The sequence below is a fragment of the Lathamus discolor genome, chromosome 6 (assembly GCF_037157495.1).
Source record: "Lathamus discolor isolate bLatDis1 chromosome 6, bLatDis1.hap1, whole genome shotgun sequence".
Lineage (NCBI taxonomy): Eukaryota > Metazoa > Chordata > Aves > Psittaciformes > Psittacidae > Lathamus > Lathamus discolor.
Window position 1 is genome coordinate 29,597,013 of NC_088889.1, and position 27,786 is coordinate 29,624,798.

At 38.4% G+C, this 27,786-nt stretch overlaps 1 protein-coding gene across 6 annotated transcripts in view; it reads right to left on the minus strand.

The window, feature by feature from the left end:
* PPP4R4 (protein phosphatase 4 regulatory subunit 4) overlaps nucleotides 1-27,233 on the minus strand; it is a 90,354-nt gene extending 63,121 nt beyond the window's left edge. For 4 of the 6 annotated variants that reach the window (XR_010613904.1, XR_010613903.1, XM_065685542.1 and 1 more), the window contains exons 1-3: nucleotides 26,704-27,233; nucleotides 26,138-26,211; nucleotides 3,798-3,900 (exon numbers count right to left, since the gene is read on the minus strand). Coding sequence is in view for 2 of the 6 variants with exons in the window: in XM_065685542.1 (XP_065541614.1) it covers nucleotides 3,798-3,900; nucleotides 26,138-26,211; nucleotides 26,704-26,820 (294 nt within the window). In the remaining 4 variants the exon portion in view is untranslated. Of the gene's footprint in view, nucleotides 1-3,797; nucleotides 3,901-9,692; nucleotides 9,764-26,137; nucleotides 26,212-26,703 lie in introns of those variants that run through there. The other 2 variants (XR_010613906.1, XR_010613905.1) reach the window with 2 other exon arrangements.
* Between the last annotated feature and the right edge of the window lie 553 nt (nucleotides 27,234-27,786).

The window sequence follows — 27,786 nt, forward strand, 5'->3', positions numbered from 1 at the left end:
ATGGGTAACAGGGAAAATACTAATAATATCATTTGAAAAGAGCCATTTGGTGCACAAGAAGAAACGCTAATGAGAATGTCTAAGCTTTCCCTAAATCCACATTTCAATGACATTCAAGGTTCATGAGGAGGTGCATGCAGAAATCCAGAGTGAGGATCTCTATGCAGAAGAATCCATAAAAGGATGCCACTTCATTTTAAGTATCAAAATTTAAAAAATATTTCATAATCTCATTCTTACATTAACATCTAAATGATATACGACGCATCTGTTTTATTAGCATAACCAAAATACTGATGCACAATTTAACCACTACTTAGATCTGGCATATTTATTGACATATAATATGTTTTATTTCTCTCATCTCAGACCTGAAACACGTTAAATAGGGTCTTTGATATCATTTCAATTTAATTACGTTTTAAGGAATGATAATCAATTCACATATATTAATTTCTATATTTACTTATAAAAGTAACCAGGTTTATCAATTACCCACAAGTGAAACAAAAATTTGTAATGTATCCAGACAGAACATTCCTTGCATGTATTACTTCCTCTGGTTGCTTTAGCCTCAGCTTTAGTAAAAGCAGTATCTATTCTTGTCTTGGGCTTCTGCAAGTATCCTAAATAAATACACTGGTTTCCCTACCAGTCATATGGTGGCAATATCTTCAGATAAACAGCACCCTGAAACTACCACACAACTAATTTTTCTTAGTATTAAAGAGTTGTTTTGGTTGTTATGATTCCATAACTCTATGAAAAATGAGTTGTATAGTAGTTTTATGCGTAAATTGGAATTCATAAATGATTTTTCCTGATCTAGAGAACTAAAACCAAGTGCAGTAACTTCAGTCAGCTTATTTCCCTGCAATGCCAGACTACATGTGAAAAATTCTAATTGCAGTTGAGTTCAGTTATGACCTTATAGACTATAACAGTGTCCATTTAACAGTCAGGACTATTCCTCCAATAAAAAAAAAAAGGATAACAGAACGAAAAAAGAAAAGGTCAAGTTAATGATTTTGCAGTTAAAAGTGCAGCAAACATGGGTACAAGAGACTGTTCTTTTATTACAGATTAAATAATTATGAGATAACAGAGCACCAGTGAAGAACCTACTTTATAAGAGTGCAGCCACAGAAAAAAAATTTAACTCATATACAGTCCAGAAAGTTTCTATTTATAAAGTTTAAACCTGAAAGGAACACTTAGATTTAAACTGACCTCATTAAATTTCATTCTTTTACCTCTGTCTTCAGCACATTAAGTTTCATTTAATTTATCGTCTAGGAAGGCATTCAGTTTTGATTTAAATGACACTGCAAGATGAAAAAAAACTACTTTTCTCAGTTGTTATTACAATTGCCTGCTTAATTTCTAATATTTTTGTCTTCAGTTTCTAACTCTTCCTTCTTGATGTACTGTTTTCAGTTAAACATCCTTCAATAGTTTGCAGGAAGATATTTTTACAAAGTAATTAATATGGCCTGATCTAAACACACTGAACTCCAATTCTAACTAAACAAGTATTTTCCAGGCCCTAGGCTCTCATCATGCCAATGATCATCCTCTTAAAATTTTTTCCCCATTAATATATAAAGACCTAAGACTAGAATCAAAAACTGTATTCTCATTCAGCATCACAAAAGGTTCAGGAAATAATAAAAAGTTGAAAGGTGATATCTGATATTGACAGAACCACAGGATGGCTGAGACTGAAAGGGTCCTCTGGAGGTCATTTGGTTCAATCTTCCTGCTCAAGCAGGGACACCTAGAGCCAGAACATGTCCAAGACAGTTTTTAAATACCTCCAGGGAGGGAGACAACATCCTCTCTGGGAAACCTGTGCCAGTGCTTGGTCACCCATACAGTGAAAAAGTGTTTCCTGATGCCCAGAGGGAACCTCCTGTGTTTCAGTTTCTGCCCATAGCCTGTGGTCCTGTCACCAGGTATCACTAAGAAGAATCTGCTTCCATCTTCTTTGCATGCTCCCTTCAGGTATTTATATACATTAATAAAATCCTCTTCAAGGCTTCTTCTCTGCAGGCTGAGCAGCCTCAGCCCTCTCAGCCTTTCCTTACAGGAAAGATGCTCCAGTCCCTTAATCCTTTTCAGGGTCCTTCACTCTAGTCTCTTCAGCATGTCAATGTGTCTCTTGTACTGGGGAGCTCAGAACTGGATGCTCCAGGTGTAGTAGAGTTGAAGGAGGAGTAGAAGGAAAGGATCACTGTCCTCAAACTGCTGACAATGTTTTGCCCAATGCAGCCCAGGATGCTCTGTCACAGGGACACACAGCCAGCTCATGTTCAGCTTGGTGTCCATAATGACCCACATGTGTTTTCATCTGGGTGACCCACATATCTGTCGGTGCACAGAATATTACCGAATAAATCTACCACATGGAACCTAAGACCCCTCTACAGTAGGGCTTGCATTTAAATATCCTACAGAAGAATATTTGCTAACTAATCGTTGAAGACTACATACATATCTTTCAGTTAATAAATTCATAACAAAAGAGCAGAACGTAAGTCATTAAATCAGTTATTCATAAATACTAAACTGTCCCTTGAGCAGCCTCTTTCTCTAAAAGTAGGGGACAGAGGGAGGATTCAGTTTGAGACCGATTCCACAAGCAGTAAGAAAAACACCAATTTTTCATAATATGGTATTTTTTCTGGAATTCTTTTATTAATATAATGTTTAGGTAGCTGCCTTAAAAGTAGAAAGAAAAATTACAAAAATGCTGAGAGATATATGTTCACAGAGCTCTTCAATAAAAGATGCAATTCAGTTCTTTCAAACTTCAACAAAGAAAGCAATGAAATATAAATGAGAATTTACGGGAATGAGTATGATTTTTGCATGGGCTCACTTTGCTATTTAATAATAACCTCCTTGGTCAATAGAAAACTCTATAACACAAGCATGTGATTTGGCTATTTCACCTTTGTTACTAATATAATTGTATACAGTCTTACAGCTGGCAATGAGAATCTGATACAGATACAGCAAGAAAACTCACAGCAGCTACTCAGCTACTACAGAAGACTTTCCTCTTAACCCTGAAATGCTTGCTATAGAAAGGACAAATAGCTAAACTCTTTCCTCCTTTCTGAAGTGATGTAAATAATTTTCTTAAGCACTAGTTGTTTGCAAAATAAAATAATGATCCTGTTGGCAAACTGTGTTAAAAAAGGAAAGAATTTCAAATTATATGGAAAAAAAAAATATCTACAAAGTGTCCTGCTAAAATCATGACTGAGTCACACTAGTGAAGTTGTCAAATGTGCCTCCAAAAATGCATGGGGAAACTGAGTCTGTCCATAAAATTAGGAACACAGTTCAACGCTTTCAAAACAAAATTTCAACAAGAACCATTATGATAGGCTGGTTCTCAAGAAGAGTTCTCAAAAAGCTGCCAAATCACTGGTAAATGTTTAGAATATGTAAATAGTATAAATTCTGCATACTTTTCCTGGGGTTTTTTGTTTGTTTTGTAGTTTGGTTTTGGGTTTTTTTTTTTGTTTTGGTTTTTTTTTGGGGGGGGGGGTGTTGCTTTGGGGTTTTTTTCCCCAAGAAAAAATATAGTGCCTGCAATACTTCAGAACTTGGTGAATTAATGTGGAAGATGATCAACTGGACATAACCTCTCCTAGAGATGGCGTTTGCAGTAAATTGGCCTTTTTTTGCCTTTGTTAAAGTACTATTCAATGTTAACTATTCTATGATTCTGTGATACTTATACTGGCAGGAAAAGATATTTTCAAACTTCATTACAAGTAACTTACTCTGATTTTTGGTAAGACCCGACGAAGTGTTTCTGCAGGATTTTGTCGCATCAGGACTGGAAGATTTGCCACCACACTTGTTACTTGGATATCCTGGCCAGAACTTACAAAAATATATACATACAACACATTAATCTCTATGACGATTACAAGCTCATAGCTTTCATTAAAGAAAAAAGAAAAAAAAACAATAAAAAGCAAACACACTAACCACGTTATTCATATAACTCAAGAGAGGCATTACTCTTTTTTTGCACAGTATATAGCAGAAAACAACACTAAAAAAATATATCTACCATAAAAGCTGTTCCAATACAGAATGTTCTAATTTTTAGCATAGCTTTGGAAAAAAACAGAAAATGTTTGAGAGATCTTTCAAACTTGATCATCAAGGCAGTGGTTTTGTGGAACCTTCTATATTATGACAATATAAGTGATAAAGCATAGGGAGTGAAAACAAATATGAAATATAAATGAAAACTACATTCAACATACATTTTAACAGAAATCTACCATTTTTTCTTTTATGTAGGGAAAACAGTCAAATGTGTAATCTGATGTATATTGACAAACATGATTAAAGAAGGATGCAAAAAACCTAGTTAGGTTACAGATCTTGTACCTTTCTCCTTATCCAATGTCTCTCAAGGGTATCCCATAATTGAAAAAACAGAAGTGATAAAAAAAAAAAGCAGAATGGGAGGGAAATGGTAGGCAGCTATGAAGAAAAGGCATGAAGTGAAGACAAAACTACCCAGGTGGATAAACTTCTAGAACCAAATGAGAAAGAAAAAGGCTCTGGATAAAACTAAATATCAAAACATTCTTTTTCCTGTTTAAATGAATAAAATGAATTTTGCTAAACAAATTCAGAACTGTTAAAGCACCTAAGCAGCTTATTTTTAAATAAGCACACAAAGCTCGTCTGTACCCATGCAAGCATTTTGCTTAGCGTGACAACTAAATGTATAATATGATTATACATATAGCTTCGAAAGAAATTCATAGTAAACCTACTTTAAAATACTTCCATATATCATTCCCCATCCCATCATCATTCCAAGTTTTCTGAGTGAAATATATGAGCTCAAGAAGGGGACTAGGTACATAAATTGATCACAGGACAGTAAATTTGCACAAACACCCTCTCGTTTTGTTTTGCCTCTGCAGTATATTAGGGAATTCACAGTTAAGATGCAAAGCCTTTCTGCAGCATCTTTACACATTCCATTAATGCTCTACATCACCCGCAACATTCATGTCTTCCAGAAGATCAACTGAAATTACAGATTATGACTGCTACTGATGTAAAATTAAGCTGATGTGAAGACCACATTGGATAGGGCCTTGAGCAACCTGCTCTAGTGGAAGATGTCCCTGCCCATGGCAGGGGGGTCTGAATTAGATGGTCTTAAGGTCTTTTCCAACCCTAACCATTCTACTATTCTACAATTCTGAAGAGATGTTAGGAACCAATGTTCTGGCTGGTTACTATATACACCGCTCTACATTTTTAACTGTTGTCTGTAAACACAAGAAAGTTGACAAGTTTTGACAGGAAAAAGCTACACTAAAGCCATTTTTAATGCCATTCAAAACAGCAAGAATGGATGAAAGTACAGCTTTTCAGACTGATCTTAATATTAACAATCCTGCAATCTTATTTGATAAATATCTATGAGCTCTCAACAAAAACATGTCTCCCAGTAACTTGTAAACTCAGTGAAAGAACAGTATTCTGACAACTACTGAAAATGGATTTAATCAATGATTAATAACTGATCTATTTACAGCTTGCAATATTTTTGCATTATTCAAACCCATTTTATTACCTAATTTAAAGCCATGAATATTAAAGCCTTTCATGTTTATAGCAGATTTCTCTGAGTATCACATACTAATTCCAGCAAAGCTTTAAAGTAAAACTGAGAAATCTAAAGCTCCCAGATCAAAAAGGGGTCACAATGTGGATGAGATCCACAACTTCTTATGACACAACTTGCAAGGAAAAGACGCGTATATTTGTACTACCCAGCAATAATGCAAAAGTTCAAGGCAACTTGTAGAAGCTACGCAATTGAAAATTTTATTCATTTTGTATCTAGGTGGAATAAATCCTAGCTGCTAAAAACCACAAACAAAATGCAACCTTTATCCACCAGAAATGTAAACCAAAGAGGTGCATTTCGCTTTAAATCAGAAATGCTTAGTATCTGGCTTGCTGCCAATTAAGAAAGTGAAGCAGAAGGCATTTCAACACCTACACAGCCTGTAATTTTCCAACTGCTTTTTATTTTTTTCTGTATCTACCAAAGGAGCTGCACCATAGATTTTCTTTAAATATTAAATAATTCAGGATTATAGCGAATTATTGCTAGATGCTCAAATTTAGACAATTTTGTAACGATAAATGTATTAAAATAAATGCTTAATCTTTTCTTCAGAGCCACAGTAAGCTCAATGTAAGGAAGATGCTATTCCTTTATTAGCTGTGCTAAGTATAGAAGAACTCAACAGAGCCCTATACTTAGAAGCAATTTTGCTCAACCTCTTTTATGCTAGCAAAATGCCTATAGATAATAACATTTAAATATAAAACTTCAGGACTCATCTTCTGAGTTCATCCTACAGGAGATCCCAGTGACTTTACAATACTGGGAAACCTCAACCAGAGGGGAAGCTCTCATGCCTGAATGCTTCTGTCCTACCACTTACTGCCTCTGCAACATCAATTGCTCACTGTCAGCCAGCAGCAACAGATCTGGTCTAACTACACAGCTCATTGAAGAACTGGTCCTTCTCAAATGTAAGCATAGCAATAAGCCTCTCCCTCTAGCCTCTGCATTTAGTTTTACTTTTTTCTATGCTCACAAAATGAAGTCTGTGTTATATTTGGAACAAATCCTCCTAGAAATCATTTACAAACATACAAGCGACAAAAAGTGACTCGGAGTCGTCAGCCTGGATTTGTGAAGGGGAAAACATGCCTGACCAGCCAACTTGACAGCCTTCTACAATGATATGACTGGCTTGGATGGTGGAAGTGGTTTATTTTAGCAAGGCTTTTGACACTGTGCCCCATAATATTCTCATAGATAAATCACTGTAGCACAAACTAGTTAAACTAGGAAAGTGATGTGGACTGAAAACTGGCTGAACTATTGAGCTTAAACGGTTGTTATCAGTGGCAAGGCTGCCAGCTGGAAGCCAGCTATGAGTGGTTTACCTCAGGCTCTACACTGCAGCCAATACTGTTTAATGTTTTTGTTTATGACCTGGGTGATGGGACAGAGTACACCCTCAGCTAGTATGCCGATGACACAAAACCAGGTTGAGGGGCTGATAGACCAGATGGTTGTGATGCCTCTAGTAGCTGGTGAAACAAAGAGGGTTCTTACAAAGGTGAGTGGTGGGAAATACAAGTCCTGCAGCTGAGAAGGAATAACTCCATGCACCAGCACAGGCTGGGGGCCAGCCAACTGGAAAATAACTTGGCAGGAAAGAACATGAAGGTCCCAGTGAATACCAAGCTGACCAGTAGCCAGCAATGCATCCTTGTGGCAATGACAGGTAAATACACTGCTGTAATAGGCACTGCTTGGAGCAGGGAGGTGAGCTAGATGATCTCCAGAGGTCCCTTCCCACAACTATACTATGATTGTGTTCAAGATAGGTATTTCCAGGTTTACAAACTTCCAGCAAGCCCAGGGCTAACAATAAGATTCCTTTTCTTCAAAACAACTAACTACTTGAAAATGTATGCTTAAAAATCCAATGTAAGTTTAATTTTAAAAGTATTCTAAAAATCAGATTCTGCAAAATCAGAATAAAAAAAAAATTAAAAGTCCCTGGGTACTCAATTAGGAGCATTTGTACCTGGAAAGGGAATGAAGGACTACAGCTCCTTCTATGTCATGAAGAAAGAAGATTAGTCACTGAATGTTCCCAAAGAGAATATTACCACTAAGGAGTCTGAAAAAGAGAAGATAGATTTACATGTCTCTCTACTCTATTTGCACTAGCCTGAAAAATACAAAAACAGAAGCAGAATGTTGCATTGGAAAAAAGACTGAAGTACAACGTTTACCCAAACTCAAACTAAAGCACTGTGTTTATGAACTGACAAAATGTTCTCTGTTGGCCTAAATTTGTCAGAAAAAAAAGTAAAAATTTCCCAACTTCAGTAAATGAGGGATTAGAATAACAAGATAAAAATTGAATAAGGTAGTAAATAACTAATTAGGTATTAGAATAAATTCACAAAGAGCACTATCAAACACTGAAAAGGGTTTCAGAGGTTGAGGAAACCTTGGAGATGTCCAAAGCTCCTCTGACAATGCCTTCAGCAACCTGATCTAACACTAAATTACATTAGGCTTGGAAGTTTGCCCTGCTTGGAGCAGGGCACTGGACCAAATAACCTCCAGAGGTCCCTAACTACTTAAACTATTCTTTGCCCATGATTCATAAATTCTAAACTCAATTTCCTATTTGTACGAAAGTTCAGTATCTGACAGGATTTAGCCTATTCAGAAAGATCCAATATCAATTCTCCTCCCAGGATTTCTCTTGTCCTGTACAATATACTGGTTGCCAAGGCAAACTAGAAATCCAGATAAGTATTTCTGTCAATAACATAAAAGTGCTTGTCCCGTAAGACTTCCTCAGAGAACCTTCTTCATTTCATTGTAAAGATTTTCACACAGCAATATTTGCTATACGGATGGGTAGACACAGACTTAAATTTATTAAACTGCTTTCTACATACTATTCTTGTTCAGTAAAAACAAACACTTTTACAAGTCTTCTTTTTAATTTTGTCTTTGCATAATTTCAGGTGGGTTTCTAACAAAAAAGGTAACTGCCCTGGGTTCAACCACGACAGGAACAAACAGCAGAAAGTAAAAAAACATCTTGAAATAACAAACACGTGTGATTTTAAGACTACTTTTCCTTTTATTTTAAGGTGAATACTCCTGTGATAAAATAAAATCTGGTATTTTCTCTGAAAGTATAACCCTTTCTTTACACTGGTGTAAAGCAGTTACTTTCTTTTCATTTTGTGTTATGTATGCTTACATTTATACTTCCGTAAACAAATTATATAACAGGACTGTTTGAACATCTATTTGACATATATTGTTATATTATAAACAGACCCAGTCCCATGGAAGGCTCTGTCATTCTATTAAAATAACTTCCTATAAGAGTCTCAATTAAACAAAGCCTGAGAAGCTTGAGATGTGCAAATATTAACATAGCCTTGAAGCTATATATTACAAGGGAGATTTTATAGATGAAGTGCTGTACAAAATTTCTTGTACATTATCCTCTGCCATGTTGCAAATGACAAACGAAAGTAACTGAAATCAAAACAATGCTTTACCTGATAATTTTTCCTAGGATTTGAAACTGTAAAGATACACAAGATATTTGGGATATTTTGTTTTAATCAGATATCTGATGGATCAAACTGCTTACATTTCTGGCATTGTACAGTAAATGTAAAAAAAAAAAAAAAAGAGGTTTCTTTCTCAAAGAAAGCTAGTACAAGAATTTAAAAAGGATTACTCATTTAGACACGCACATACACATAATCACAGATCTATGTATCATATTAATTCTTTTATACACTGTAACTAATCTCATGTATTCAAATACAATATCGGGGCTCCTAAACAATATGCTGTAATTTCTCCACTGTCAGAACACCTTTTGAAGACCACAGCTAGCCAGGGAGCATATGTAACGTCAAAACCAATTTAAATTGTCCTAGAAGTTAATGTCCTTTTTATCTATGTACTAATGCACTATATAACATTTATATATGCAAGCCTTCAAGTACATGACATTTATGATAATAGGCAAGATTCTAGAATAGAGATAGATACAAACCAGACTATAACTAAGGCCAAGACTGTGATGGAGCCAAAGAAGCATTAAGCAGCTTTGTCTTTTAGCTCTTCCGTCCCTTCCTTTGTTACCTGTCTAGCCAGAGCAAATAAAGAGAAGAAATTTTACTTTCAGGCTGCTATAATTTTGCTGAAAATAAGAAAGAAGAAAATTAATCTGAAAATGTAGCATGTGATTAATATCCATTTTCAAGAAGTCAGAAGTCCTGATAATATCACAGTATGAACATTCCTTTGCAATTTGATGTTGTACGCCTTCTATTAAAATCTAACTTCCAAAACCAATTTCTCATCCTGATCTTCTACTTCAGATATATGTGCCCATGGTGATTTTACAGCACATCTGAATAAAATCTACATGATCTACATATTAAAAAAGAAGAAATTAATCTGCTTTTAGTGCATATCTGAAGATGCACCAATACACATGAAACTTCTAGTGCAATTAAAGTAAGAATGGAAAACCAAGATTTAGCTGCACAGTAGTTTTGTATTCATAGTAACCTTGTTTACCAGGATCAATTTGGCCAACTGACGCTTCTTATTTCTGTTTGCTTGCTGAACTGTCAAAGAAAGAAAGGGTGTCTAACTTAAACAAATACTCCTTTCTGTTCCTGAGCCAAACCAAATGTACCATAATGACACAGTCACTCCATTCTTCCTAATATCATCAGTTTCTGTGAGTTTAGACAACAGTTACTATGAAGAAACATGAATCTTTTCCCTGTTGAATTTTAATAACAGTTTCAAGAATGTAAAAAGTGCCTCAAAGGAACACATTTTTCCTCTCAAATATTACCCTTGTATCAAAATTACTATTTCCCAGAAGATAAGTTTTTCCTCTTCCTTAGAGGATGTATAAAACATACTGCATTTTGCACGGTCTCTGAGTAGAATTCATCTTGTGCTTTTTATTTTTGCATCTAAATTTTAGGAGTAAAACCAGTCTTTTCACTCCAACATCAAGATAATGCAATTTCCAATTTCTGGGTCACATAACACAAATGAGCCAGTAGCTGATATTTTCTTCTCTGCCCGTCCTTATTCACTGACCCTGAAATTCTAATTTTCACTTTCAATAAGATTTGTCATTTCACAGCATGCATTCATTATATGATATAAGAAGTCTTCTGAAAAAGTATTCTTCTACACAGTAATTCTTCTACACAGAAAGTGAGAAAAAAAAAGAATCACAGATGCTAACAAAATTCTAGAAGGGTAAATTACTTCTGCTGACCTAAATTTATCTTACAGTCTAATTTAGACATCAGATCTCTTTTCGTTCTTATTTACTGTACCAGTATATCTCATCCACAGAGATGTGGTACGTGGTTTGTGGTATGAAAGACATGAACACTTCAAATGACCTAACAAGTACTTAAAATCTGCTTAGAGTCTTCTTCAACTCATGGGTCTAAGTGTGGGGCACTATAAACAACATATCCAAAAGCTCCTACTTTATTACTTACCTATGTCTTTCAATCATGCATTCTCATCCTCTCTTACCATAACATACTTCATCTTGTATCAATTCTGGGTTGTTTAGTGGGGGGGGCTTCATAGCAACTCTAATCTAATAGTTGTGGAAGTGATAAGAATATTCTCAGAAATATTTAAAGGTTCTTGATCCAGAAAGCTATGTTTGTATATTTCAATCTCTCCTTTAGCAAATGGACTCACAGGTCTAAAAACTTTGCTCTAGCTGTAGAAGCTGTTCTTTTTTCCCAGCCAAGGAAATCTGACTGTGATCTCAGAATGACTTTAGTTAACACTAATTTCTACCAAATTATTGCTGTCATACTCTAAAGGCCTGGTGACTCAGAAGAAAAAAATAATTAGAAAATGAACACAAAACTGAACTTGCTCCTCATATAAGCTACCTTTTACACAGCTCTGTAGTGGAAAGCTTTACTTGTTTGACTTCTATTAATTATTCAAATAGTTTCAAGTAGTATTGGACATTACTTCAAACTGATGCAGTTACATGCATCACCAATACAATCTCAAAGAACTAACTCTAGTGTTGCTTTCTCGTCTGTCAGAAGCAACCATAGATCAAAGTCAGCTTTTTGAGATAAACATGCAAATAACTAAAAATTACCTCAACCCCAAGCTGTTGCTGATTCACTTTCTGCCAAACAAAAAAAAGTGTTTTACTTGATTCATGTTCACTTTGGGAAGGAGGATAAAATTCAGCTACTTAATTAAAACGAGGAAAGAGTCAGAGTCATGTCTCTCAGAAATATATGAATTTGTTTCATTGACAGCATGCAGCTTGGAGTGGACAGATAATCAAACCAGACAATACAATTAACACAATAAACAAATTGAAATGATGACACAAGTCTTGCAAATTTCCAGTTCTCTGGCAGAATAGTTTCAAAAAGTAGATAAAAATTAGTATCATATATACAGATAATTCGTCCGTATTTACATTCCTGTTAAAACCACCATGAGCGCACCACCAGAATCTTCTAGCCTACCCAACTAGGTTTAGGTAATTATAATCCAAATAATGTTCCCTGCCTTCCAAATCACTACAGTGATCTTAAATAGCTTTTTATTAGATTATTTTTTAACTCACATACTCATATTTTAACTTATTTCTAATGGTATAATTATCCCCCAAAGACTTTGACATTCTGCAATGGAAAGAATAAATAAAGCATTTACCAGTAATTCCACCCACATTTACTAAAATTAGTTCAGATCATCTCTGGAAGAAAATAATATCTCTTTCCTTTGAATGTGTGTCAAATATGTTCCACCGCATAGATCCTTCACAGCACACCAGTGTTAACCACCAGACTATCTGGTTTATGTGTTTGCTGTGTTAGTATCAATAGCCTTCTACACAAGCAAAAGTAACATGGAAAAAGAAAAAAAAATACAGTAAAAGGCAATCACTGATATGATACCATTTGCACACCACCTCCCCTCAGTCCCACTTCGGTTTGTTTATTACTGAAAATGAACAGAATTAACTGATTACTAAAAGTTGTGGGACAGTAAATTTTCAGTTTAAACTCATTGTGAAATATTATCAAAATATATTAATGCTACTTTTATTACCTATCTGACATGGCATCCATTCTAATGGATATCTACAGGTACAACTGACCTTAGAAACAGCACACAGTGCTTAGAATACCAACGCTACTGCAGTGCAACCAGAACTCCAAAGTTCTGTACAAGTATCACAGGGACAACAGTATTTACAGGTGTCACAAACCATCTCAGCTGGTATTCAGTGTATAGTCTCTTCCATGGGAGGATAATGATCTTAAAATAAACCCTCAGTTATAGGGATGAAAGCAAAGAAAAGGAAAATAAGCTGTATGCACTTGCAAGGGAAGGAATAGCATCTGGGGAAAAATAACATTGATCATCTGTATGTTAATCTCAAAAAGCAGGAGCTACAGAATAAAGAAAATATACTTAGTACTTGCATCCTTCACCAAAAAGCATGCAGTGAGTCATGAACACCTCAAATGAGCTATTAAGTACTAAAATCTACTTAGACTCTTCTTCAACTCATGGGTCTTGTAGGTGTGGGGCATTATAGGCAACAGATCCAGAAGCAGTCACTTTCCAATTTTTCACTAAAAAAAAAAAGAAAGGCATCTTAATTTAATCAAAATGTAAGATGAGGCACTGGAAAGGTATATAAAACCTTCAGAATTGGCAATAAATAAGCAAGAAACTAAGATCTGGGTATTAATTTTAGTGCTTTATCTACTCTGTAACACATCATTCTCAAATACATGGTACAGTTTAAGTGGTCAAAGCACAAATATGTTTATTTGACCTTAAGAGTTGATTTTTCCGTACCAGTATGCACCTAATCATCTATTACAAATGATGCAAGAATTTTCTTTGTGTGTAATACAAAGGCATGCAAGGTTCAAAAGAAGTTACAAGTAACCCTTAAAATACACCTACATGGTGATAAAAATCAAAGAAAACAGACATATTTTTGGGCTAAAACCTATACTAAAGAAGCAGTTTAATTTTAAATAGCATTCATTCTTTTCTCCATTGATTCAGTGGTTATCACATGGTGCATTTGTAAAAAGCAAAAATAAAATTAAATCTTGCCTTCAAGACTATAACCTAAAATAGTTAGCTCCCAATTTTAGCTCCCAGAATGGCAAAGAAAAAGGTATCCTAATCCAGAGCTTTCAAATTAAATTACAGAAAGAAGATTAACTGTTTATAACAGAAGAATTTTGGTGCAAGCAGCAACGAGGCAGTGACTCATGTTTTCTATTTAATATGGACAGAAATCATCCTCCTCAAAAAGCTCAGTTACAAGTTCAGCAGTGAAAATGGCATCTTTGCTGTTTCTCCCTTTAAAGCCAGCATTTTTATCTCCAGGCCTACCCAACAATGTAAGTAGTATTACCATGTAAATACAAATATGTAAGCAGATGCCCTTCACATTTCTCTTTTACATATGTTTATTCTGTCAGAGATAATACAATCAATTCCTATTTACAACAAAAACATAGTTGGCATTTTTAAAGCATTTCCTTACTGTCCCTAGTCTATCCTCCTCAAGACACTCTTGGTAACAGAGGGCAGAGAAAAAAATAAAACAAGTATAATCTACTTTAGAATGTCAGGCCACAAGCTGATGAGCTGCACTTCTCATGCAACACATGTAAACAGTAAGTCATTCCATTTTGCAGACACAACCCTTCGCAAGCAAAATGTAATGGTAGTACTGAGCGCAACAGCACTTCTACTGTGCAGCTCTGTTTATATCAATTGAGTTATCAATGCTTCAACCCAGCTTGCGTCCAACTTTCCTGCTCTTCTCCAACTGGTAAAGAGAATGCATTGGAGCTTTGAACAACTTTAATCTCAGCACAAAATGATGGCTCCGGTGCTTAATGTTGCTCTTTCCTGTTCAAGAATAGATGTTGGATGGGAAAGCTGATTACTTCCAAAGTTAATTCACTCTACTTACTTCAAGAAATGTGGACTTTTTACTGGGAATATAATTGGCAGTTTGTACACAAAGCCATTTTCATAAGCAAAAAAAAGGAGCTTCGAGACTTTCTGCTTATACCCTTCCTCGTGCTCCCAGACTGTCGCAGAAAACCCTGTGTCAACTCTTGCAATTTTGTTCAAAGTTATAGTGCATTGCTTTTTTAACAAAATAAAATAAATGACATCATTCTGATTTAAGATACACTGGGGAAATTGGAAAAAAAAAGTAATTTTTTTTATCCTACAATCAAGTGGAAGATTTAACTTCAAAAACCTATGAGAAAAATGCCTGTATTGATCTGTATTGAGCCATCTGCAAGGCCATAGATTTAAAAAAAAAAAGCCTTAAGTCCTACAAATACCTCCCCAGCTACTCTAAGCAGATAAAGTCAGTAAAACAAGATCCTTAGTTACTATACTCAGCTTGGATTCATATACTTAAAATGATGTAATTCCATTAACATCAGTTCATCTATTCCTGCTTACACTCAACCCAGGTCTGACTTTCTTGTATATAGTAAATTAAGGAGTGGAAGAACAGGAAAGCAAGAACTACTGAGAAACACCAGGACTAAAATCACATTGTAGCATGTTTCTGTAAACAAATGGTGTGTAATTTTGGAATTACACAATGACTAAGTAGTAATGTCTACCTGTAGAATCTGCCAGGAAAGGGGTAGGTATCTAAAATCTATTAGTAATTAAGGGTAGATGGGCAAGACGTTTCCAACAATAGTTAACAAGTTTAGTAAAGCACAGCAATTCCCCTTGGTTCTGCTGTGAATCAGTACAAGTGACAAGCAATGACTCAGCTAATCCACACATGAGAGTTGTACACATTCTCATAACCCACAGTCACGCAACATGGAATAAACAAAACTTCTCCTGAAACAACAGCTACTAGGATACGGAGGGACATATCCAGAGGCTGATATTTTTATTCCTTAACATTAACCCCTCACAGGGCAATGATTGCAAACAGAAATATGCAGAAACATACCTGAATGCAAAAGAAGCTAAATGATAGAATTTAAATATGAATATCTGCATCATCAAGAGTCCATTCAAATAATATCATGGGTATGAAACAACTGGTACATTTTTCTGCTTGTATAAAAGTACCAGCCAGAGGCAATAAACTATGTTTCAGATAAAATCTAAGAGAACTAACAGATGTTTGCAAGCAGTTCTTTGTCTCTTTTTTCATTCTGTTTGATTATGACTCATAAAGCAAAAAGACCTTTTTCTTCCATTAGACAGGGGGTTTCATCTGATAGGCTACAGGGAATTAACACTCAATGGGAAAGACTCCATCTTGCCAAAAAGTGTCTCCATTAGACCAACAAGGTTATTCATGGGGAGAGAAGCAACTTCAAGAACTCCAGTGAATGGGATAGCCATAAGAGCTAGAGAACACTTATTTTCAAAGCCTGCAAAGGATTCTGTTATTTTCAGATTGGAAAGACCCATACACAACCTGTTCTAGGAGGGCAATTATACACTGGAATCAAGAGACAAGAATGCCAGTGACATGTTATTTCTGGGAGTGTGAGTTTCAAGAACTTAGCTACATAGCTTTCCCATCACTATCACCTTCAAATGGAAAGATTCTTACTACTTTCGCATCACTGGCCGATCTTTAAAAATCTTCTTTTGAGGACATAACTCTGTCTTTGGCTAGAGGTGCTACTTGTGGCATCAGTTTTGGAATCTGAAGTGACCTCTTTCTCAGGCACAAAGTCCTATAACTGTATATAATCTTAGAGTTGGTTCTTTAGCTGTAATACAGGCTTTGCCAGACTATGTGAATAGAAATTCTCACTATAGAAATCACTTCAACTTTCCTTTATAGTTTGTCTTCAAGACCTAAAGAGAACTTTTCTTATACAACAAGCTGCCCCTGAAAGATTAAATAAGACACTCCTACCAAAGTAGGAGAAATTCCCAACAAATGACAGAGACCTCCTTGAATTGCTTAGTCTCAAGAACTGCCTGCATTCCAATTCTGTTTTCTGATGTAAAAAAATGAAATTAAACAACCCTGCTTTCTTTCCTGTGACATAAATCTTAGGGCTCTGAGGCTTGACAAAGATCCAGTGTAACTTTACCACAGTGTTGGCATTTAGACTACCAGCTGTTGGAACAAAGATGAAAACGTTAATACCACTAAAGTTAACTCTAATATAGCTAAATAAAACAGTTCTACAAGTAGGAAGGCTCTGCAGAGGGATCTGGACATACTGGATCAATGGGCTGCGGCCAATGGTATGAGGTTGAACAAGACAAAGTGCCAGGTCCTCCTGCTCTTGAGCCACAACAACCCCATGAAATGCTACAGGCTTGGGGAAGAGTGGCTGGAAAGCTGCCTGCCAGAAAAGGACCCGAGAGTGCTGACTGACAGCCACTGAACATAAGCCAGCCTGTGCCCTGGCAGCCAAGAAGGCCAACAGCATCCTGACCTGTGTGAGAAACAGTGTGGCCAGAAGGGCCAGGGCAGGGATCATCCCTGTGTATTTAGCACTAGTGGGGCTGCATCTCAAATACTGTGTTCAGTTCTGGGCCCCACACTACAAGAGAGACATTTGAGTTGCTGGAGCGGGTCCAGAGAAGGGCAACAAAGCTGGTGAAGGGTCTGGAGCACGAGTGTGATAAGGAATGGCGGAGGAAACTGGGGTTGCTCAATCTGGAGAAGACAAGGCTTAGGGGGTACCTTGCTACAACTACCTGAAAGGAGGTTGTAGTGATGTGGGCGTTGGTCTCTTCTCCCAAGTAATAACAAGTGATAGGACAAGAGGCAACAGCCTCAAGCTGAGCCAGGAGAGGTTTAGATTGGATATTAGGGAAAAACTTTTTCACTGAAAGGGTGATCAGGTATTTGAACAGGCTGCCCAAGGAAGTGGTGGAACCCCTGTCCCTGGAAGTGTTCAAAAAAAGTGTGGATGAGGCCCTCACTAACATGGTTTAGTGGTGGACTTGGCAGTCTTGGGGTAAAGGTAAGACTTGACAATCTTAAAGGTCTTTTCCAACCTGGCTGATTCTACAGTTCTATACCACAAAGAACAGGATTAATTTTGAATCTCAATGAAGCTATTTTGTGTCTCATTCAAAATTATTCCTGTCACAGCCTCATAGAATCATAGAATAGTTAGGGTTGGAAAGGACCTCAAGATCATCTAGTTCCAACCCCCCTGTCATGGCAGGGACACCTCACACTAAACCATCTCACCCAAGGCTTCATCCAACCTGGCCTTAAACACTGCCAGGGATGGAGCACTCACAACCTCCCTGGGCAACCCATTCCAGTGCCTCACCACCCTAACAGGAAAGAATTTCCTCCTTATATCCAATCTAAATTTCCCCTGTTTCAGTTTTAACCCGTTACCCCTCGTCCTGTCACTACAGTCCCTGACGAAGTGTCCCTCCCCAGCATCCCTATAGGCCCCCTTCAGATACTGGAAGGCTGCTATGAGGTCTCCACGCAGCCTTCTCTTCTCCAGGCTGAACAGCCCCAACTTCCTCAGCCTGTCTTCATACGGGAGGTGCTCCAGTCCCCTGAGCATCCTCGTGGCCCTCCTCTGGACTTGTTCCAGCAGTTCCATGTCCTTTTTATGTTGAGGACACCAGAACTGCACACAATACTCCAGGTGAGGTCTCACAAGAGCAGAGTAGAGGGGCAGGATCAGCTCCTTCGACCTGCTGGTCACACTCCTTTTGATGCAGCCCAGGATACGGTTGGCTTTCTGGGCTGCGAGCGCACACTGCCGGCTCATGTTCATTTTCTCATCAACCAGCACCCCCAAGTCCTTCTTGCAGGGCTGCTCTGAATCTCTTCTTTGCCCAGTCTGTAGCTGTGCCTGGGATTGCTCCAACCCAGGTGTAGGACCGTGCACTTGGCATGGTTGAACTTCATAAGGTTGGCATCAGCCCACCTCACAAGCGTGTCAAGGTCCCTCTGGATGGCATCCCTTCCCTCCAGGGTATCAACCGAACCACACAGCTTGGTGTCATTGGCAAACTCGCTGAGGGCGCACTCAATCCCACTGTCCATGTCAGCGACAAAGATGTTAAACAAGACCGGTCCCAACACCGATCCCTGAGGGACACCACTCGTTACTGGTCTCTAGCCGGACATTGAGCCATTGATCACAATTCTTTGTGTGTGGCCATCCAGCCAGTTCTTTATCCACCGAGTGGTCCATCCATCAAATTGATGTCTCTCCAATTTAGAGACAAGGATGTCGTGTGGGACAGTGTCAAACGCTTTGCACAAGTCCAGGTAGATGACATCAACTGCTTTACCCTTGTCCATCAGTTCTGTAGCCCCATCATAGAAGGCCAATATCAGCTGAGGCACAGCAGTCCTAGTCACTGAAGTCCTTAAATTATGAACCTAATTTCCTCTCAGCGAAACAACTCCCCTTCACACAAAGTTTAGAAAGTGCAGCAATGTGAATGAATGCATAATAGTGTTATCTGCCTGACTTTTTGGAGATTCAGAGGAATCTCCACAGCTCTGAATGTAAAGATATGTGGTGTATCAGCACTAAGAATCTTTCTTCTGAAGAGTCTCGGAGTACTCAGATTTTTGGGATAGGTAATGGTAATATTGTGATACTCACAAAACTGAAATGTTAACTACTGCTTTTAGGGGAAGAGTAGCTGGACCAGTACCAACTGCTGCTGCTTCTCTCTGTCAGCAACAAATGAAGCAGAATCAGAGTGCAGAGCCGTGGAAACATCACACCACAACATCTGAAGGGCTCCAAAAGCCTACAACATAGTCCTCAAAACACCTGAAGGAATTTGCAAGAAAATCTGCTAGATACCTGTTTTAGCCACTAACATGACAGTCATTGTAGTACATGGCACAATCATGTGGAAGTGCTCTCAGAGCACTTTATTGTGTGGCCAGAAACCAACAGCTTGAACTACCTCTTTGAGGAGTTTGTACCCTTGATATATTCTAACACAAATCATTACATTTTCCCATCTACATCCTCATGCAGTTTTCACTGGATGTATCTCTAGGTTATGACATAAACTAGTGCAATACTACTTCCTCTTCCCAAAACAAGCAAAGGACACAAACCTAAACTAGTAATATTGAGCAAGCATGAGAATAAACACTCCTTACAGCTGCTAAATATCGTTATAAACACTTGGAACTCTCTAAGGAAGGTGATACAAAGGAAAATTATTATACTTACACATTAATTATGTGCCATCTCAAAATGAACTGTGCAGCTGTTAAAGTTATTTATTAAATGCCAGTGCTCCTCTAAACAAAAACAAAACAAACTCAGTCTCCTGCTGGGCAACATGCTGTATGAGATTTGTGATACAGAAAGAAACTTTGTAAATATTTAGCTGGATATTCCTATGTAGATATTTTCTAGAATTCTAGAATTTCTACAATTTTTAGAAGTTAAGAAAACCTAAGGTTCTTTCAACTCTGTTTATTATTAAAAAAGGCATCCACACAGCTACCTAGCTTCTTCTTATTACGTCATGCCCAAGATGCTCTGAAACGTACTTTACAACTCCAGAGGAGAATTTGACAATGCATAAGGAAGAGCTACTACTGATCGCACCCACTGCAGCTCACACATAAGACTTCCAGAAATTCATTTCATTTCAAAGGGCTCATTAAGTACACTACAGCAGATACTTTATACTCTCTGGTCATTTCAACTAGTACTTCACAGATACAAAGTATAGATTCCAGATTAGAGTAACCTGAACTAAATCTGTTCTGCGATTCATGAGAAAGCAATCTATCACCTGTGACTTCTCTGCTCACGCTCACAGTTACAGTAGCATGAGCGGTCATGCAGTTTCATATTTTGCTGGAAGTGAGTACCTGAAAGATTTGTTAAAACTAGTATTAGTTCCCTAACCTGACGGAGCCTGCATGCCTGCTATAGGACTACTGCTGGCACACATAACTTACCAGTAAAATGCAGTCACATAAGGAAAGAAGACATACTCTTTCTGTTATAGGAAGACCTTTATTCAGCTTAACCTTACTGTGAAATGATACATCAGAAAACCTCAGCTCCATGAACACTGTCAGCCAGCCAAACACAGTGCTAAGGCTCAAAGCCATTTCACCCACCCCTGGACACAGTTCTCATGCTGCTACCCAATCTCTTTGTGCTGGTACAGGTCTTTCAAGTGCACAAAGTCTTGTATCACTTAGTTGTTCTGTTTTAAAACTAACCATTATTTTCAGGGTTTCCCTCAGATTAATTCCCCAATGTGCGGTGCAGGCACATGGGTAAAAGCTGCACTAACACTAGAGGGGTGAGAGGACTGGCACTGCCATCTTCCTGCTGGTTCCTCAGCTATCATTCTGATTCAACAAATATGATCAACACAAGCATTTGCATAAGTCTAAATTTTAATGTATGTGGGGAGAAAAAAATAAAGTATGTGACTTAGTGTAATTTCAGAAGACTACAGGTACACTTTTCACCTTAAGGTGAAAGAATCAATTCCATATATGTAAATTTATTTGCACAACAGAGCAAGGCAACTAACTTAACCATTCAACTATGTGAATCACGAATGCAACTTTTATAAAACTTAACTTGTAGTTTACAAAATAAGATGGGGGAAGGAGAAGCAACTGAAGAAATATGGTTTATGTTAGTATTTACAGCTTGCCAGTATAGTTGGAAGAATTGCTTTCCAATGTGCTCAGCATGACAGCTGGATCTTTCAGTAGCCTATGTATGCATCAGTACCATAAATTCAGAAGTGCTATAAATGGAATAGACTATCCAGTTCTCATGATTACATAGCACAAAAAAAAGCCACAATATGTAATACTAGAAGATCAGCTCCAGAGTTACATTTAAAAGAAAACTTTCATTTAAATTCAAAGCTGAGATGCCTGCATCTATAGAGAAAAGAAAATCTCCAAGACTAACATGATGAAGGCTAAAAACTGGAAGAAAAAAAGTTAACGGTTTAAACAGTAGTGGAATTGACACAATTAACAACATACACTGTACGAAGAGGTGCTCAGAATTTGAGAACACTGTAGCTAATTAAGAATGACTACAAAAGCACAGCTTCTTGGGGTTTTGTTTTTGGTTTAGTTTTGGTTTTGTTAAAGACATGCTAAATTTGTAGGCATTGAATTCTGTACAATCTAGATAAAATAGCTATTGTGTCATCAAAAACTGTGTTTTGGAGGGAGACTGTGGTGTTTTCTAAACTGAGAGATAGGACCACTCCAAAACTAAAGTACAGTGTGCTCCCAAAAGGGTGAATCCAGTCTTCCAGCTTGATAAGTCATTACTACCCCATTATTTTGAGTATGACAGAAATGTCAAGGCCTGGAAGCTTTAGCACTAAGCAGGCACAAACAAACAAAAAGTAGCCGAATAGAAATTAATAAAGTACACAAAACAATGTAAAATCCCTAGGGGTATTTATCAGAAAAGTTCTCAGAAAACTAAACGTTCTTGTAGTGTGCAGGTTAGTAAGCATCCTTGTATCCAAAACAGGTTCACATCAAGCAAAGAATAGATATTTTGCTATTGGCTGTGTGCCGTTAAAGGGCAAGCTGCAGTAAGACTAATAAAAATCAGTAATGACATCAATCAAATGTCAGCTAACATGGAAATAAAAACTACAGGCAGAAGTTCATAGCAGGAATAAAAATTACTGTCCCTGAGCTTCTTATTGCCACTGTGCCAGTAGACGTCACAATGTCCTAAAGCGGAATGCAAACTCTTCAGTTGCTTCGGTGCAGTTTGGCAGCTTGTCTTAATCTGCTGATGGCTTTATGATAAGCCATCAATCTTGACATCGACATGGCTGAGATGCACAAAGCTATTTTGCTCTCCTTGTTCTTCTGCTGCACCAGCAACATGCAAAACAGTCAGAATACCACTCCTTGGTGATTCCAGGCAGATCCTCCAGTAACCACCAAGCACTCAGGCCGAAGCTCAAAAACACAGATCCTAGACACTCAGAGGTCTCTTGCCATTTGATTTCAATGGGAAAGCCATTTGATTTCAATGGGAAGTTCACAGAAACCCCTCACAACCTGGTCTAAGGAAGCCCAGTTCCTCAACCAGAATCAAGGTTAATTGAGATTACAACAAAAGATGACCCAATTTGCTACCACATTCTTATTAAATTAGAACTTGTTTAGTCTAATTGCTCAACACTATCTAATTAAAACTGAGCACTCTGAGCGACAATGATCTAAAGCTGAAGTTCACCAATGCCTATGTCATATTAAAGTGACCCTGGCCATTAGGAGAGCTACCAAGTCCCCTCCCATTTGCTTGCACAACTGTTTCCATATTCACATGATGAGCCAAATCAAGGAGTTGATTTAGATGAAAACTAATCTGACTAAAAAATATCAGCTTCAGCTAGATCATCTTGTCAATCTACCTCACTGCATAGTTACCTGAAGAACAGTACTGGCAGAAGTGGGGAGACTGTAAGCAAAGTCATCCCCTAAGAATGAGGCAGGGGGGAGAGAGAAAGTTGTCAGGATTATCAAAATTACAATTAGCACTTTAGAATGTAAAACCAAACTATGACAGGTAACAATAGAAAACCAATTAAAATGAATCTCATGAAAATGAGATCTCCAACACAGTTAATGTCTGAATGTACTCACCGTGTGCTAAGAACATTTATAGACGCAGATTTATGTCACACATAAGGAAAGGCAACGAACAGAAACTCACAAAATCTATGACAAAACATCCTGGCTAGATACAGACAGACAAAACATTGTGGAAACACAAAATAATCATTACTTGGATACCAACGTATACCAGATGAGCAGAACAAGTAACTTTTTACAGTATCAAGTAGCAAAAGAGCATGCCAAAAAAATCCATAGTATTACAAATGAGAAGTAGCACAAGAGGTGAAAAAAGAACTAACTGATGATAAGTGGAAAATTGATACATTGTTATATACACAGTATGGTAAGAATCAGGGGAAAATATCAAAACCCAAACAAACAAAAAGCATACACTCAAAACAAACAAACCCCCCCCACACACACTATTCAGGCACCAAACACCTCAGACAATAAAAGGCTGTACTACTCTCTCCCACTAGGATGTCAGTGTAGCTGTTTTCAGAATACAATAGTAAAAGCCTTCAGAAGCATAATTCTAGAAAAGACAAGTATCTACTAAACTTGCAACAACTCTGCATATATATATCCAAGTTCAATGGTGGGGAGGAGAAATTTGGGACAAGTTTCTGAGGGACAGGAGAATGCGAAAAGAGAAGAAACTGGTTGAGCTTTTTGGTTCAGAAGCAAAGCCATTGAAATATGAGGACTGCTCATGGAGTTTCATAGAAAATAATTAGTAAACATTAGTTTTGCTGTATCATACTAAGGTTTCACTCAGCTCCACTGTACTGTACAAGCAACACTAAAGATATCTTCCTCAGCAAATTAAAAAATCGCCACCTTGCAGATTAGGATTACATGAATGACAATTTAAAAGACAATGTGACACAACAGTAAGTATTTTGATACTATTTGTAGATATTTAAGGTGTGAGATTTGCTTTCTATTATTGTTCTTGCATATTATTTAATTATATGGAGGTAGCATCATCTTTTCCGAATGGAGCACAACACCAACATAATTAACAATTCATTTCAATCTCACGAAAGCAATTTTTATAGTGGGATATTCAGAAAAGGCAGTGTGTTTCTGGATAACATCAAGGAAAGTCCCACATCAGGGACAACCTAAAGGACAGCAAATAATTCATCTGTGTGAGAAAATGAGGCATGAAAAGACCAGACTGACATTACTGTCAAACAGGAACAGGCAGAGTTATGTTATTGTAATAGATTTTAAAATGCCAGACAAGCAAAAAATACATACCTTTGTACATATCATATAAAGGATACTGCCTGTGTTACTGGCAGCTTTTCAACTCTGCTTACACTTCACTCAGTACAGGGAAGGCAATATGCTACTGAACAGCAAAAGCTTCCACTGGATTATTGTATTTACATACCTGGACAATCACAGCAAGTGATTGCCTTACGGAAAGCTTATCAAGCAGAGCTGAAGCTACCTTTCAGCAACGAGGACAATGCAGAGGCAAAAGCGAAAACTTCACCACAAGGAAAATAATGTTTCCAGAACAGCTGCTCAAGTAGAGATGAAGATGTCAGGAGAAGATCAAGGCCAGGTTGAAAAGCAATTAGTAAGATAAAGATATGAAGTGGGACCTTTTACCCTTTAACTAGGCAATGATCCAGTAAAGACATATTGCTGGAAATGTGATCTTTAATTAGGAAAACAGCAAAGAAATTTGCTGCCACACAGGGGAAGCCAACTATGCTGATTGCTGTGAGGTAAAAACCCAAACCAATATGCATCCCTTGCAATTATAAGCGCCACACGAAAACTATTTCCTCTGCATTTCCCTAGAGTCAACAGACTGCTTTCATTACAGGAACTGTTAGCAAGCCAGGTTTTAAAACCCACTATTTAATAAAGTTCAATATCATTTAAAAAAAGCAAACAACAACAAAAAAGAAAACACCCCTCCAAAACTCAGTATCAAAAGTAGCATCAATGCTTACCTAAAAATAATGCCACGTGCCCCCAAAAGAGAAAATTAAGGCACTGGGAATATCTGCTCTGAACATTGATGACAGGCATAAACTAGAAGAGCATTTAAACCAGCAGAATAAGCAAACTGAGAGGGAGCTGCAGCTGGTTCTCCAATTACTAGATATTGTTTAAAAATGCATATTCAACTCAAAATCCCTCAGAACATTTGTACTCTCAAAGATGACTTACATAGTAGTTGAAAGATCTTTATAGACTGTCAGATGTAAGTTGTTCAAGTAGCTGCAAATAAATACTTTAAGGAACAAGGAAGAAGACAAAAAATGACAAACCAGAAAACAGGGACGTATTAATACAGTATCTTCTACAGTATTTCTTAAGGACTATAAAAGTAATCTGTCAAGTTTTCTCTTCTGAAAGCCAAGACATATACAGTATGCTCAAACATCCCTGTTATCAGCCTGTGGTAACTGTTCATGAGTGAATATTCTCTTACAGTGAATACAAAATCACTGAATGAGTGCTGTTATTAACGTTAACACTCAGTGAATCTTGCAAAACCAGCTGCAGGGGAAAAGCAGACGAAGTACAACTCAATGTTGGTGAGGGCCATATCAGAAACTCAGAAATGTTTATACAAGTATACAGTTATCCTATTCTATGCATTTTAAAAAATAATAAGAATACAGTACCTATTTTTATCTTACCTATACGTTTTACATAGCAAAAAGTAAAATAGAACTGCTACTGAAAGACAGAAAATAAAATGAGTGAAGAGTAAAGCACTAAAAAAGCTGTATGGAAGCATGATTGCCAGCAGTGTTTCACAGTAATATTTTAGGAAATACCTGAGTAGATAAACAGCCCTTTCAATATCACTGAGTTCTTCATCAACTGTCAGTCTTTCTATTTCTTCTGGTGTCTGTCAAGCATGAAATAGAGATTATGAGTTTACAATGCCTTACTATTTCATCATTTTAATCTTCTTAAAATAGCCCCTTCTTCCCAACATATCCAGGGATGGTTCCATGAGTAATTTGAATTTAAACCCTTAAATCTCTAGCCAATATTTCAAATTCTATCAAATATATCTTTCATCAGGAAAAGGTGGAATGTAATACAAGTACAGTTCCATTTCAGACACTACCACTACTAATCACTTAAAGTATAAACAAGTCACATATAGATTAATCTAAAGACCTAAGTATATTTTTCTCCCAGCTTAATATTCTTATACTGACATTAAGCCCATGCTATATAGAATTCAACACTGTTTATTCCAAAATTACTGAAAACAGTTTTTAGTATCCTGATGCTGTAAAAAATAAGCTGCTTATTCAGTTAGCCATGCATAAATAAATCAGACACAAATTCAAATGGATTTTAAATCATCACTGTATTTTGAAGTGTATACCTTCAGGCTCCTGCGAACTGGCCTCTCTATAATAGTTAGTTCCTGCAGGTCTTCTATGTATCCAAACAAATTGCTCTGGCTAAAATCCATTTTGGAGAAGATGATTATTGGATGCATGTAACAACTAAAGCCTTCGGCAAGCGATGCTTTCCTCGAGTCCCTCTCACATAGCACTGAAGGAGGCAGCGCAGGCACCGCGCAGCGCCTCCCCGAGCGCACCCGGCGCCCGCCTCAGCGCACACACTGCGGCAGCGGCCGCCGCTCGCCCCCGCCGAGCCTTCGGACAGGAAACTTTCTCCGCTTGCCCTGGGCAAGGATCGGGGCCGGCGAAGGAGCGCGGTGCAGCCGGTAGTCCCTCGGAGGAGGGGAGTTTGGAGACGAGTTTCCCTTCTTCACGGGCCGCCCCTGCCCGCGGGGGCGATGGGGCAGGCTGCACCGTGGGAGGGGATGGCGGAGCCTCCCCGCACAGTGCCCGGGCGGCGGGGCTCGCTCCACACAGAAGGGGCAGGACGCAGGGCCCGGGTGCCGCCTCTGCCCACCCAGCCCGGAGGAGGGACGTCCCTGCGATGCAGTGACGCTCCCAGCCCCCGTCCCGCGACGCAGCCCTCCCACCCGCCCTCCCCGGCAGCGCGGGCCGAGCGCCGCGGCACCAGGGACCGGAGCAGACCCGCACGGCACCGGCACCGGCACCGGCGGTGGGGCCGCCCCCGCCCCGCCGAGCCGGTCGCCGGGGCAACGCGGTTCCAGGGCCGCCTCCGCGGGGCGAAACGGCTCCGAGCGCGGAAGTACCCGAACGCGCGGAGAGTGGCGCCCCTTCAGCGGCCGCTACCCGCCCGCGGGGCCTCGCCCCCGGCTGCCGGGCTCCGCCCGCAGCGGAACCCGATCCGCCGGGTTCCCCCGCTGCAGCTGCAGCCTCCCTGGAGCTACTCGTCCACTGCTGCCGTTCCCTTAGCTCCTGTAACGTCCCTTTCCAGCTGTGCCAGGACTCCCCACCGGTGTCCGGCCCCGCTGTCACAGCCATTTCAAGGCATAATTATACAGAAGAAACCTATAAACATGCTGATTGTGATGAGAAGTCCAAAG